Here is a 13,433-nt window from a genome sequence, read left to right as displayed (position 1 = left end):
GTTATTGCCTTCCATGTGCACTGAATTACTTCTCTATTGGTTTATTTGAGTTAACATGAGCTATTCTTTTAATAGCTATATAGCTTGCAGAGAGCTCAGATAGCTTTTAAAATTATTTATGTAACTCTCTACAAGCTGTAGCTTTTTATATAGTTTTTATGTAGTTCTACAAGTTTTGCGGAAAGCCAGCAGAATGAAAATATGGATCTGTCAAGAAAAAAGGGGGATAAAAGTGAAGACTTACATTAGTTCCAAGCACACAAAAGATTTAATGCAGTGGAAAATGCTACAGCTTTCCAGTAAAGGAAGAAGTGAAGGTGTATTTCAGAGGATAATAACGTCTTTAAGAAGAAAAACCTGGGTTTGGAGGAGGAGCAAAAAATGAAAAAAGAATTAATTTGAGCCAAAGTTCACCACAATTAAGTAGCATCAACTCTGCAATACAAAAAGGTTGCTGGCAGATAAATTTGAGAGATTTTGGTGGGAGGGAAAAAAGAAAGGAAATGGATCCCCAGATTCTTTCAGAGGTCTGGTTTCTACTTGATTCAGTGTGTACCCTTTTTCTGTCCTTTACAGAGACTTTGATTCTCTGGATGAGCACAATGTGGAGAAGAATAACCAGCTGGCCTTTGACATTGCTGAAAAAGAGTTTGGAATATGTCCCATTATGACTGGAAAGGAAATGGCATCTGTTGGAGAGCCAGATAAACTCTCGATGGTGATGTACCTCACACAGTTCTATGAGATGTTCAAAGACACCATTCCCTCCAGTGGTAAGGAGCTTGGGGCATGTCAGATTCAAAGATGGCTTCAGGGTGAACATGTGTGCTTCAGTTATCGTCATGCTGCTTCTGCATGAGGTCATATTAGTCACTTACTAATTTTACATTACAAGAAGTTGACTTCTTAGTGGTGCTGATAAATACGATGCATCAGGAGGAGAAAAAAGTTAATACAAAGAATGTCCTCAAAAGTTCTAAACTCGCTTCAGCAATATTAGATAACTTTTCTGCTTTCTTGCTGTTCTTAGGGGTTCATCTGTCTTAGCTTATGTGAGATGCCTTGCTAGTAGTTGCTTAATAGGTAATTTCAAAACACTGGCTAAATTTCATACCTCTTTACCATCCATGAATGGTGAGACTTAACTTCAGACCAATGAGAAATGAAATGTCTTTGATCAGAACAGAAAAATGTAATTGCCTGACACAAATCAGTATGGCCTACTTTTAAATATTAATAATGTTTTACAGCTTTACTATTGATGATCTTAATTCAAGTATATAATTCTGGTGGGGGAAAAAATGTTTTTAATAGCCTTTTAAAAATATAGTATGTATCAGGTACTATTTCCAAAACTCTGAACTCCTTGTAAGAATACTGATGATCATGGTGCTCTTTAAATATGAAAGTAAATAGAGTAAACAAACATAGTGTTTCTTCTGGATGGTTATAAACCCTGAAAGAATAATTGATTTTGGCAAAATGAAAAAGCAGAGTAGCTGAGAAGGGTAGTAATTCTGGGCATTAAAATAATTTTGTACTAAGAATCTATGAAAAGTGGTATGTTAAAAAAAATCATCAGCAAGTCCTTCAGTTGTGTATTTAATAATAGCACCACAGAAAAGAATTCTTGGCATTCCCTTGTTCTACTTTTTTTTGCTAACAGATAGTCTGGACCTGAATGCAGAAGAAAAAGCTGCCCTAATTGCCAGTACCAAATCGCCTATCTCTTTTCTCAGTAAACTGGGACAAAGCATCTCTCGAAAACGCACTCCAAAGGTAACTGTACCACAGTCTTGATACCACTTGTGTCTGTTAGGCTGCTGACCAAGTAAGTGGTACCAGAAGTGCATGTATAAGTGTGTATTTGCTGTGTGTTTACAAAAGACCATGTGTTCATCAGCTTTTGGTATGGGGCAGCACATAACATTTATAACTGCAGAATCACATCTGTAGTATGTATTCTTAATTAGTAGTATATTTCAGTCTTAAAATCCCAGCCTTGTAGTGGTATTTGGGAATGTATTTTGTGTTGGAACGTAACTTGTTACTCAGTTCCCAATTAGTTGAAAATGTTGAATGTACAGTTTTAAGGTAAGAATCTCTTAATGCAGATCAGGATAAAACCCTATTCTTAAACAAATGGAGAATAAGCCCAGAGAATTAATCAATTGTATTGAAAAACTTATTTAAGTACATTGATGACATTTGTCTCAGGCCAGAAAGATATAAGAATCCTTATCTTTGGTGTTTGCTTATTTCTTTTTCTTCCTCCTTCCATTTTCAGGACAAAAAAGAAAAAGAACTGGATGGTGCAGGAAAGAGGAGAAAAACCAGCCAATCTGAGGATGTAAGTATTACAATGTAGAAGGTGTCAGGGAAGAGTACATATGGTAGGTTCTTTTTCCTACTTCAGTCCTTTTATTTTGTATCTCCAGACAGGGTTTATATAAGATTATTTTTTTAGATAAAAATTAATTCTTCAGTGGTTATGCTTTGTCATATCTGTAGTGTAAATATTTGACCGCATATGAAAGAATAGCACATAACAACTGAAATGTTGCAGTTCCTTCATGTTCTGTTTTTACTGCAGTTTACTTTGGTTTGATGTGAGGACACCAAGAATAAAACTTTCATTTAGTAAGGTAATGCAGTGCAGACAGAAGCTTCATTCATATTTAAACTTTAGCCATGGTTAGTGCAAAAAGCAAGTATGTCTAGTATGCCCCATAAGTCAGTCCTTTAGTTGAAATGTTTATAACCAAATAACTATAAATGAGTTAAAATTTAGTGTTTTGAGATGTCACCGAAGGTTTAGAGATACGCCTTTGCTTTATGTCAAGGGATTCATGAGAGTGTTTCAGCTGTGGTCTCTTTGGTTGGTAAGTGTATGAAATGAGGTTGAAAAGGTAAGGAAAGTTTAACAGAACTTTTGATGACATGCTAAAAGAAACGGAAATGTGAGCTTTCAAGTGCAGACTAATAGATTTGTTTTCCACATAGAGAGGAAAAGGTGATCTGGTTTTATCTTTTGATATCACTGATTGTTAGGAGGACATACCACGAAGCTACAGAGAAGAAAGGCCCACACTGGTGAGCGCCCTGACGGAGAGGAGAATTGACGCTGCCATTGGGAATCAGAACAAAGTCAAGTCTATGGCAACTCAGCTACTGGCCAAGTTTGAGGAGAATGCACCAGTGCAGTCCTCAAGCTTACGAAGACAGGTAGGAGACAGATAATAAAACCTTTTGGAATTGAGGAGGAAAATAATGAATTATAAGATGCATTCCTGGAGACTGGATGCTAGTGGCACTTCTCTGCTTCAAAGGCTTTCCTAGGGAAGAGTGAAGCTTTCTCAAAAAAGAAAAAGATAAAATTTAGGAGTATTGGATGGAGAAGAACTTCCAAATAAAAGTCTATTTCTCTGTTATTGCCTGTCTTATGTAAGTTGTTTCACAAGCAATTAGGTTTCTTTTGTAGCTACTATTGCTGTTCAAAAGCTTTCCAGAAACATTCCACTTCTGATGTTTAAGAATGATCATTTAATTTGATGTGAACTTCGTCATGCCATGTTACATCTGTTTGTTCTTGTGAACTGTAGTTAAATTTTGCATGTGCATGTAAGTATAGCAGGTAAATGCCTGGGAGTTTCTTTGCCATCAGTATATTTCTGTAATTTCAAGTGAAGCTTCTGAATAACTGCTGGTTATTCAGGATGGTGGTATCTTGACTACTGCAACTGCAGGGTAGTTATCTTTGGAGTCACTTCAAGCTTTACTGCCAGCAGTGCAGTGTCAGCCATATAAGGCTCAGTATGGTTTAAAGACCTGAGTTCTTGCTCTGCTGCTTGGTTTTCATAGCTTGTGCCAGGCTCTGTGCTGCCATGACCTTGCTACTTTAAAGCTTGGTCTAGTATGTCTACGCTATGCTGCACATCAGTGCTAGCAATAAAACACAACCTTAAAATGATGGTGTTTCTCCTACTCTTTATCAGTCGTATGTTTCTCAAATACTACATATGGCTGGAGTAACCAGGCTGATTTGAAGAAACAACGAAGATAAAGAGAAGGAACAAAAATATGTGTGGTTTCCCATTTTTGCTTTTTTTGCCCTTTTTTTTTTTTATATATATATTTTTTAGTTGCTAAATAAATTCTCTCGTACCCTTTTTTTTCCTTTGATGTTTGTCTGTCTTACTCTGTATCCCACTCCTTTGGCTTTTTTGAGTTTCCTTTACTGTTTTATCTTTCCTCCTTGGTCTCATTTTCCCTACAACCTGCATGCAGCAACCTGTCCTGCCTTATCAAGAACGTGTTCACAACCAGCCATCCAGCAGACGAGAGCAGGGCCGTCTTGCTCCCATACCCCAGTGGAAACAGGTAAAGAAACCGATTATGAATACTATGCATTGCCTGCACCCAACACCAGCTATCACTGTCCCGTTTTTAAACCAATCTTTCTCCAGCACCTTTTGTGAGTCTTATGTAAAATAATTTAGCTTTTGGTTAATAAGATCAACATCACTCTTTGGTAATGGTGCATGGTTTAATATTTCAAAAGCACTTAGAAAAAATTTCCCTGCCCTCTTCTCATAGTTTCAGCTTGCTTAGGGCTTCGGTGGATGTTTTAGCAGAAAACTTGCCTGTAGAATATCTGGATTTTTCTGTGTTTTCTTACATTTGAAATATAAGCTGTTATCACAACCAGTGAGGTAAAAGGTGTCATGCCACCTATGATATTAAAGCTTTTCCTTGATATAAGTAGTAAAATTGGTTATCAGGTTTGCTATTCACGTGTGAAATCTTGTGTTCTGTATTTACAGAAGACTTCACTGTGGTTTCGCTTTCTCTTTGGCAGACATAACTTTCCTTGCCAACTTCTCACATGCATGTCATTGCAGATGCCTCTATTGCTGTAAATTAAGGAAATTTTAGGTTTGCTGCCACAGATGGTTTCAGACTAGCAGAAAAATCATCAGGTATCAGATTTTATTCTCTCTCGTGTTTTGGCCCATTGTCATAGCCAGTGTTTTTATTTCAGCCATGCACTTTCAGCAGCTAAGGCTTGTGACAGACAGTTTTTTCAGGCAGAGAGGGATACTTACCTCATTGGCTTACTCTGCTTCTTCTGTTTTCCTATGCAAATGACCTCCTCTTGCTTCTGAGAGTACTGATACTTTCCTGGCAGCCATAATTTGGAGAAAAATCTGCTTCTTTCTGGTTGCAGTTTAATCAGAGCATACTTTGGAGTCAAGAGAAAGAAGTTGACACTAGTTTGGAAATTCACTGTTCTGTATGATTAAGGATTCACAGTGATATTCATGTTTGAAGCATTCAACACAATTCTGCATGTCATGACTTGTTGCCATGATCTGGAAGATTTGTTTCCAAGGAAGAAGACCGAAGCCAGAAGAATTGTTGTCAGTAGGACTGTCAAGAGAGTCTTAAAAATGACAGCATTATGTTTAGGTTTCCTGACTTCGTGTTTGCTCTTCTGTCTTATGAAAATCTTCTTTATAGGCTGATGAGCACTTTCAGATGGATTCACATCTTCCATAATTAATGCAAATTTTGTCTTTTGAGAATACTTCCCACGTAAAGGGGAAGTACCCAAAGATCTGATACAGAAGAACATAATATGGCTGTACAGTATTGAGTCAGTTGATGACCATTGCTTATCTTTCCCCACAAAAAAAAGGAAAACTGGATTGCGTTGGTTGTCTTTCCCAGCTAAGAAGGATGAAGTTTTGTATTTTAGCACTTGGAAAAGATCATATCCCTGCAGCCTTGAGATTTCTGTTTGCATCTGCCGTTGAAACTTTGCGACAGCTTTATAATTAGTCTTTATGGTGAAACACAAGTTCTTACTGTCATCCTTTTGTAATAGATAAAAAAAAAATGGACAACCTTTTGTTTCCTGCTCTTACAATGAGGATTTTCTCCTCACCAAAGAGCAGTGTATTTTTGTGTTTGTTCTTTGCTTATACCTGAATTACACAATTAAAAAAAAAAATAAAAATGGGGTGGTGGTAGTGGAATCCTTCTGATCTCCCTGTGCATTGGTAGAATATCCATATAGGCAGCAGTGTAGGGCAGATCTGAGAAGAATCTTTTTGTAACAGTGGTACTTTCAAAGACTTAAATTATTTTATTCAACACTGACAGTGATTGCCTTGTATGGATGATTTCCCTCTCAAGATTACACATGGAGATGATCTTTCCTTGATAAGCTTTACTGCATGAACAGAAGATGATTGGTTCTTCAGGCCAGGTTTCTTGCTGGATTTGCAGTGCTCTTCATTGGATAACTGAAATGGAGAAGAACAAAATTGGGTTTCCAGGATTCAAAATCTGCAGGATGCAGTAGGATCAAAGAAACAATTGACACAGTCCCTATTCCAGAGGTTCCTTATTACTTGCCTGCCGAAGTGAAAAACATCAGTTGTCTTCATTCAAAAGCCATGGGTGTATATAGAACCGTTTATTCTCAACATATCAGAGATCAGCTGAGGCAGGATGATATCCGCTTGAGCCAAGCAGTCAGCTTTGCCCAACTTGGACAGAAATCCATCTTGCAGGAAGTTGTTGAAGCAGTGCTTCATCAGGCTGCTGTGATTCCTCCTTCTGGTTGCTTAGGCATGCAGAGTCTGGTAGCTGTGAGACTGTACCTTTCTACAGTTCTGAATTGGCTTTCTACAGTGACATTGGGCACTCTAGCTGCAAAGCTATTTCCTGGGCCACAGATTTCCAACAGTGGAGTTGGTGCTGGCTACCAGTGCATGTTATTGGAGATGCTATAGAGTAGTATTGCTCCTGACAGTTTAGGGGGTGGGCAACTCAGAAGAGTTGTTCATGAAGCTATGGGAAAGGGTTCTCTTGTGTGGCATGAGAGTTATGAGCAAAAACTTCTGTCAGTGACTGTGTGTAAGATATATCACATAGCAAATACTTTCTGCTGGAGACCTTTGAAGAGGAGCAAAGCAGTTCCTAAGGGAATAAAGTGGTGACGTGTTATTGGAGGGGAAACCACAGGTTGGTTGCCTAATGTTCTTGCCAGTAGGCAGAATTAAGTTGAGATCCTCAGCTGGGAGAAGGGCAATTTCACATCTTGTGATTGATAGGTTTGGTCCTTCCTGCATCTTGAAAACTGTGTGGAAGAGGAAGGTATACTGTAAAACAATAAGAGTGATTGCAGGAGGGGAAACCACACAGTTGCAAAGGATGTGGTGTGGGTTGGACCCTCAGTTTTCATGGAAAAATTACATCTGCCTAGGGCTATTGCCTGCCAGTTTCTGTCAGATGGAATTCCTTAGCTGTACTTGCTTTTCAGTTTGGATCTAGAATCTTGCTTTGCCCTGGAGTTAAAAATTATGAGGCCAGCAGTTACAATGAGCTTGTAAGGGAAAATGTTTGTTGTAGAGGTGGCTTGCTAAGACAGAATTCCTAGAAAGAGTGAAGTCCTGGCAGAATCTGTTCTGAAACAGTTTTTACTTTCATCACAAGACCTTTAATGCTCTTTCTCTCAGAAAGGGGGAACCTTCAAAAGATCAAGCGGCTTGAAAACCTCACCAGTCTGTGGCTTGCTGCATACTTTGTGGCCTGCATTTTCCTCTTGAATTGGATTACAAAATCTGCTTTATTAAGCTGCACTTTGGAAATGTTGTTCTGTGTTGGCAAAATTGGTTTCATGCTGTTATGAACACCTCAGCAGCAGCTAGTAATGGATGAAGATACTGTTAAGTGTATATGCACAGGGAAAATGTGTGTAATTTGTGTGATGGTAATATCTCCTAAAAAACCTGCATTGTGTTTCATGGTGTGGTGGTTAATCTCCTCAAATGAATGCCTACTTGTATAAAAACATCTTGGTGTGTTCTGTTGTTTTCCAAGCCATTTTGGGAAAGAGCACCTCAGGGATCATGAAGCCATTGGAAAGCCATATGGTTTATCCAGAAGAGAATTTGAACGTTTGGGTATGGTATGGGAAGTGGGCCTTTTAAATGGGATTTTGTCCTGGCTTTCCAGACTCTGTGTATGGCTTTCAGCATTTTCTGCTATAGTCTCATAGGTCTTCTAACAGCAGCAAGCTTAAATCACTGGTGTGTACATAGATGCTTACAAGATGGGGATCGCATGTCTTTTGGTGCACATCTTTTCTGCCTCTAGAGATCTGATGCTTGTTCTTTTGAGATAGTTCCCTGAAGCATGATAAAAGTGCAGCAGTAACTCTGTTGGAACTGTGGTTTTCAAGGATATACAATGACTGAGGTGACCACAGCCAGCAGGAGCTGAAACCAACGGAAGAGAACATACACCACCAATGATTTCTGCAAATACTGTTTTTCCTACTTAATCTTATATTAAAATCTGTGATATTTATTCTCTTTCCTATAGCCATCTTTGTGTTTGCATGCTCAGAAATGCATCCTACTGGAGGACTGAACGTCATATGCCTATACAATGTTGTATTCTGAGATCTGCCATGGAAAAAAATACATGAGTTTGTGAAAGCTTTGAAATATGAAATGCAGACTTGGACATGGTCAGATGAAAATCCATGAGCAGCTGTAGTGATTGAAAGTGTTACCACTCTTTCAGCTAGAAATCAGTGGCTTCACAGTGGAGCCTTTTGAAACAGCATGTAAATGTTCCTCATCCACTTCAGTGCAAAGTTATGTGCTTTAGTTTAATCTGCTTGTAGCATCTGTTTGAAATTAAGAGTTGATTTTTTTTCTTCTGAAAGGGAAGAGAACACCCAAACAGATGTTAGTGTCAGCTTAGCTGTAAGGACATTAATGAACAGGCAGAAGATGCATTAATATCAAGAAGTGGTGGAGAAAGGACTGTACATAGGAATAGAGACGTAGAAGGGTGTATTTTCTAGCACATTAAAATGAGGACACTCATCACGAGGTCACATGACAGTGTGTGCATTGTGTAATATTCAGATTATTAGATGTGGCTACATTTTGGCTATAAACCAGCTCTGTTTCTGTTCTGTTAGAATGCAGTAGAGTTTAACTTGCCTGAGATGGTTTTATACCATCGTGAGGCACAGTAATAAGTAACTTTTCATGAAGCAAAGAGCAGTCCAGCTGTGGTATGGAGAGTTCCAAGCTGTACCTTTCGCTCGTAAGATCTTGAGTCAGCAACTGTTGGTTTAATTGATGATTGATGTAAGAAACTGTTCACTGGCTGCCAGTAGAAGAATCTGTGAAATGAACATGTGATTGTGTGGTTATGGGTGAAAAAGTTAAGTCTTTCAGCTTCAGATAAAATGTCTTTAGGTCATTTGTGACATGTGTGAGCTTAAGATGGAAGTCTGTCTGTCCATGTGTTCTGGCCTGTCTCAACAAAGCCAATGGTAATGTTAACTTTTCTACCATTATTATGATTCTTTTGTTTTCTTTTCCTGTTTTAAAAAAAGATGAGGCGTAAAGAATGTTCTCGGACCTGCCCCAAAAAAGTCATCATGCTCTCTTCTTCCACTCCACCTTCCTCTCCACCGTATCCCAGGCAGCAGGTGATTCCCTCTGCATGCTCTGTCCCTCTCTCTTCATTACTGCTTGTACAAGTGACTAGATCATTTACCGGATATCCCATTTACAAATGAATGTTCTTTCTTCAGATGGTGATGGGGCATCTTCAGCCTCTTAGGTTAGAAACATAGGTTGGCATTTGCTCACCAGAAGCATGGAGAGTCTCCACTCTCCAGTCCACCGGAGACTTTAGAGTTTTACTGTAGAGTAATTTATAACTACAGTAGCCTTTCTCAGTTTTGAGTAGCAGAAAAAAAGAAGTTAAATGGTTGGAGGGAAAGAAAATGCAACTTTTCTCCTTCTCCAGTCTTTGTTTAAATAGGTGTGACTGAAAATTTGCCCTTGTATCCATGAAACTCTTTTAGGATTACTTATATGAAGTGCTTTTTTTGAGCGTTGTGCCCTGCATATGTCTACTGTGGTCCTTCTGTTTCCCCTGTACTTAGACCTTTGTCTCATAAGAGTTTGTGTTCACTCAGTCTGAGTTTGAATTTGGAGTAGAGAGCTGTTCTATTCACAATGTATATATGTGCATCCAGATGTTTGTGCAGATGCATTTGTTGTCCTTCCAGTTAAATATTACCTGAAATCCTTTTAATATTTGTCTTGTACATAGTCATCATGCTTCTCTGAGTTGCATCCTTTTTTAAAATTTTTTGTTTAATTTTCCTACTGCAGTAATAAAATTCCACTCTTCCCTGATCAATCCTGAACTAATCTTGAGGTGACAAAAAGCTGCAGTTCATAACTTTAAATAAGGATTGTACAAATAAGTTTCCCCGTAGGTGGAAAATGTTTCTTTGCTGAATGCTAGTATGCCTATAAACTCTGTAAGGCATGTTATCTTTTAGCAGAGCAGTCAGGACTTACTCTTGATCAGCAAGTTTGCCAATGACACCAAGCTGTGTGGTGTGGTTGACACACTGGAGGGAAGGGGTGCTAGCCAGAGGGACCTTGACAGGCTAGAGAGGTGGCCAGTGCCAACCTCATGAAGTTCAGGAGGGCCAAGTATAAGGTCCTGCATGTGGGCTGAGGCAGTGCCAAACACTGCTACAGGCTGGGTGGAGAATAGATTGAGAGCAGCCCTGAGGAAAAAAGACCTGGAGGTGTTGGTCAATGAGAAACTGAATATGAGCCGGCTTTGGTGTGCGCTCACAGCCCAGAAACCAGCTGTATCCTGGGCTGCATCAAAAGGAGCTTGACCAGCAGACTGAAGAAGGTGATCCTGCCCTTCTACTCCACTCTCATGAGATGCCACCTGCAGTACTGCATCCAGCTTTGGGCACCCAACAGCAGAAGGATGCGGACTTCTTGGGCTGAGTCCAGAGGAGGCCACAGAGATGATCAGGGGGCTGGAACACCTCTGTTGTGAAGACTGGCTGAGAGACTTGGGCTTGTTCAGGCTGGAGAAGAAGGTTCAGGGGAGACCTTAGAGCAGCCTTGCAGTGCCTAAAAGGGACTTCCGGGAAAACTGGAGAGGGACTTTTGGCGAGAGCATGTAATGACAGGATAAGGGGGAATGGCTTTAAACTGACAGAAGCTAGGTCTAGATTAGATACTAGAAAGAAGCTCTCTCCTAGTGAGGCACTGGCACAGGCTGCCCATAGAAGCTGTGGCTGCTGCAATCCCTGGCAGTGTTCAAGGCCAGGACAGGGCTTTGAGCATCCTGGTCTAGTGAAAGGTGTCCCTGCCCATGTCAGGGGGTTGGAACTGGATGATCTTTAAGGTCCCTTCCAACCCAAACCATTCTGTGATGTGATAGCTAGCTGTCGTCTTCTTGCCAACATCCTTTAAAAATTTTGACAGATACCTTTTACGAGAAAAGAAAGGTTTTCCCCAAGATTGCAGACAGAGAAGCTAAGGCAGTTAAATGCAGTTTTACTTTTTAATCTATGGCGTGTGATACATTTTCCATATAGAGAAATAGGCTTTCAGTCACTAAGGATCCTTTAGCTCTATGTTTTCTCTCGCTGGCTTCTTCAGATGTTTGTCCTGTGTCTTTTTGGTTGTCTAGTTCAGTCGTGAGAGCTAGCTACTTCTGGGTCCAAGTGAACTTTGACAATTTTCTACATTGTTTCCTATAAAAAACTTTTTTTGCATGTTGTCTTGCTCAAAGAAATAATAAAAAAATTGGCTTCCTCCTTTTAACTCTGAGGAATTTTTGCTCCTTGTGCTATAGAACTGATCCATTTGAAGGCTCAGCTGAAAAGTCTGCTTTTGGAGACATTCTTTTTTCCTTAGGAATGATTTCTTTTCCTGAAATTGTCTTGGCCTCATAGCAAGTCAGATGGATCTGTGTCCTTGTTACACTGGTGTCTTTTTAAACCTTTTTAAACTCCATGCTTCTAATGCATTCATTCTACCACTTCTTTTAAACTTTCCATTTCCATCCTTTGATCTAACATCACGGTATGAGTTACATTGAGTGTGTTACCATCTTTACTAATTTCATTATATTGCGGTACTATATTGTCATTTACCAACCTTATATGAATATATGTTTTAAATTAATTTTCCTACAGGAGCCATCTTATTATTGGCAGGTTTAGAATATTCTCACTAAACTGTTCTGCTATCGTTGCGGCCTCTTTTCTGCCTGCATCTTAAGAAAAATCGGATGAAGTGTGTTTTGACTAGGAAGTTGGTCTGTGATTGTTGTTAAGCTCATAATTTGTTGCCTGCAGAGAAACAGGGAGCCTGGTGCTGACTATCCCGGGGAGCAGAGTCCCAGACAGGAAAGGGTAAAGAGCATGAACAAATGGCATGGATGCTGATGACACAAGGCTGTGGTGGATATGGGCAATACGGAGAGCAGATAGACTGGGTAGTGAAACACACTTATCCTAATGCTGCTGTTAACACGCTGGAACTGCTGAGAGTCAATTAGGAGTGATTACTTCTGTGTGATACCCACATAAATGCATAACAAGCCTTTATCAACAGTTTGCTACATGCTTTTATTGTGCCATAGATCTAGCGCTTAAGCTCTTCCCATTCTTCTTTCTCTTACACCTCTTTAGTGAAGCGTGCTGTGGCTGTAGCAGAACAAGAAGAGTTATGTTTGGTGCTAATTCATGCAAACATGGTTGCATTGTTTTCACTGCTTGCTTTCTGGATGGTTATACAGCTGGCATTCCATCTTGCTTCCTACTGGCCAAAGTAAAAGGAGAAATGATGAGGCATTATTTAATATGAAGACTTTGAAGCCTTCTTAACAATGAAATATTCAACAGTCTCTCTGAATGGCTCAGTATAATACAGAAGCATAGGAAAAGAAAGGCACTCAAAAGAATTGGTTGATTTGAATTCATATTGACAAATTCATTGATGTTCCAGTAAAGGCTTTGAATGAATTAAGTCTTAAGTGGTAGCCAGCTATAAAATTGTTGCAACTTTCAGAATTGTGTTCTAACAAAAGACTCTTGTGGGCCAAATGTTTTCTGACAGGCAATACAAAATGAATAAGCATGTGTCTGCAGTGACACAGAAGTCCACAGCTTTATAATAGGCCCTAGTTTTAGTGAAAATGATCTAGGAGGAAGGAGTAGGTGGAACTGAAAGCAGCTGAAAATTGAGAGTATTATTAATGCATCTGAATGAGAGAAGTGTTTCTCGTAAATTGGGTGTGAACCTGCTTTTCTGTTCTGCTTTGAAGGACAGCTAGCAATACGTAGCAGCACCCTGGCATTCTTGACAGATCAGGCCTGAAGTTTCTTCATGCACATGTTTGTAGTCTGTTCCCTTTTGAACTCTACAAACAAATTAGTTGAAGCTGTGTGATACTGTAAGCAATGCTCCTGTCTTGTGTAGCAAGCCACGAGCCAGGTCTTGTTTGCTGTGTCACTAAGTGCACCACACAGCAGTTTAAGAAGATTGTTATGCAAGACCAGAATA

General features: G+C 39.5%; 1 protein-coding gene across 1 annotated transcript in view; it reads left to right on the top strand.

Moving 5' to 3' along the window:
- Positions 1 to 13,433, top strand: part of MICAL3 (microtubule associated monooxygenase, calponin and LIM domain containing 3) — a 127,508-nt gene that overhangs the window by 34,952 nt on the left and 79,123 nt on the right. The window contains exons 13-17 of the mRNA XM_080614935.1: positions 577 to 773; positions 1,667 to 1,779; positions 2,288 to 2,350; positions 3,052 to 3,225; positions 4,288 to 4,380. Of these exons, the coding sequence (XP_080471061.1) occupies positions 577 to 773; positions 1,667 to 1,779; positions 2,288 to 2,350; positions 3,052 to 3,225; positions 4,288 to 4,380 (640 nt within the window). The remainder of the gene's footprint in view (positions 1 to 576; positions 774 to 1,666; positions 1,780 to 2,287; positions 2,351 to 3,051; positions 3,226 to 4,287; positions 4,381 to 13,433) is intronic.

This window comes from Psittacula echo (genome assembly GCF_963264785.1).
Source record: "Psittacula echo genome assembly, chromosome: 1".
Classification (NCBI taxonomy): domain Eukaryota; kingdom Metazoa; phylum Chordata; class Aves; order Psittaciformes; family Psittacidae; genus Psittacula; species Psittacula echo.
Note: the sequence above shows the minus strand (reverse complement) of the source record. Positions and strands in the feature narration are given on the sequence as shown.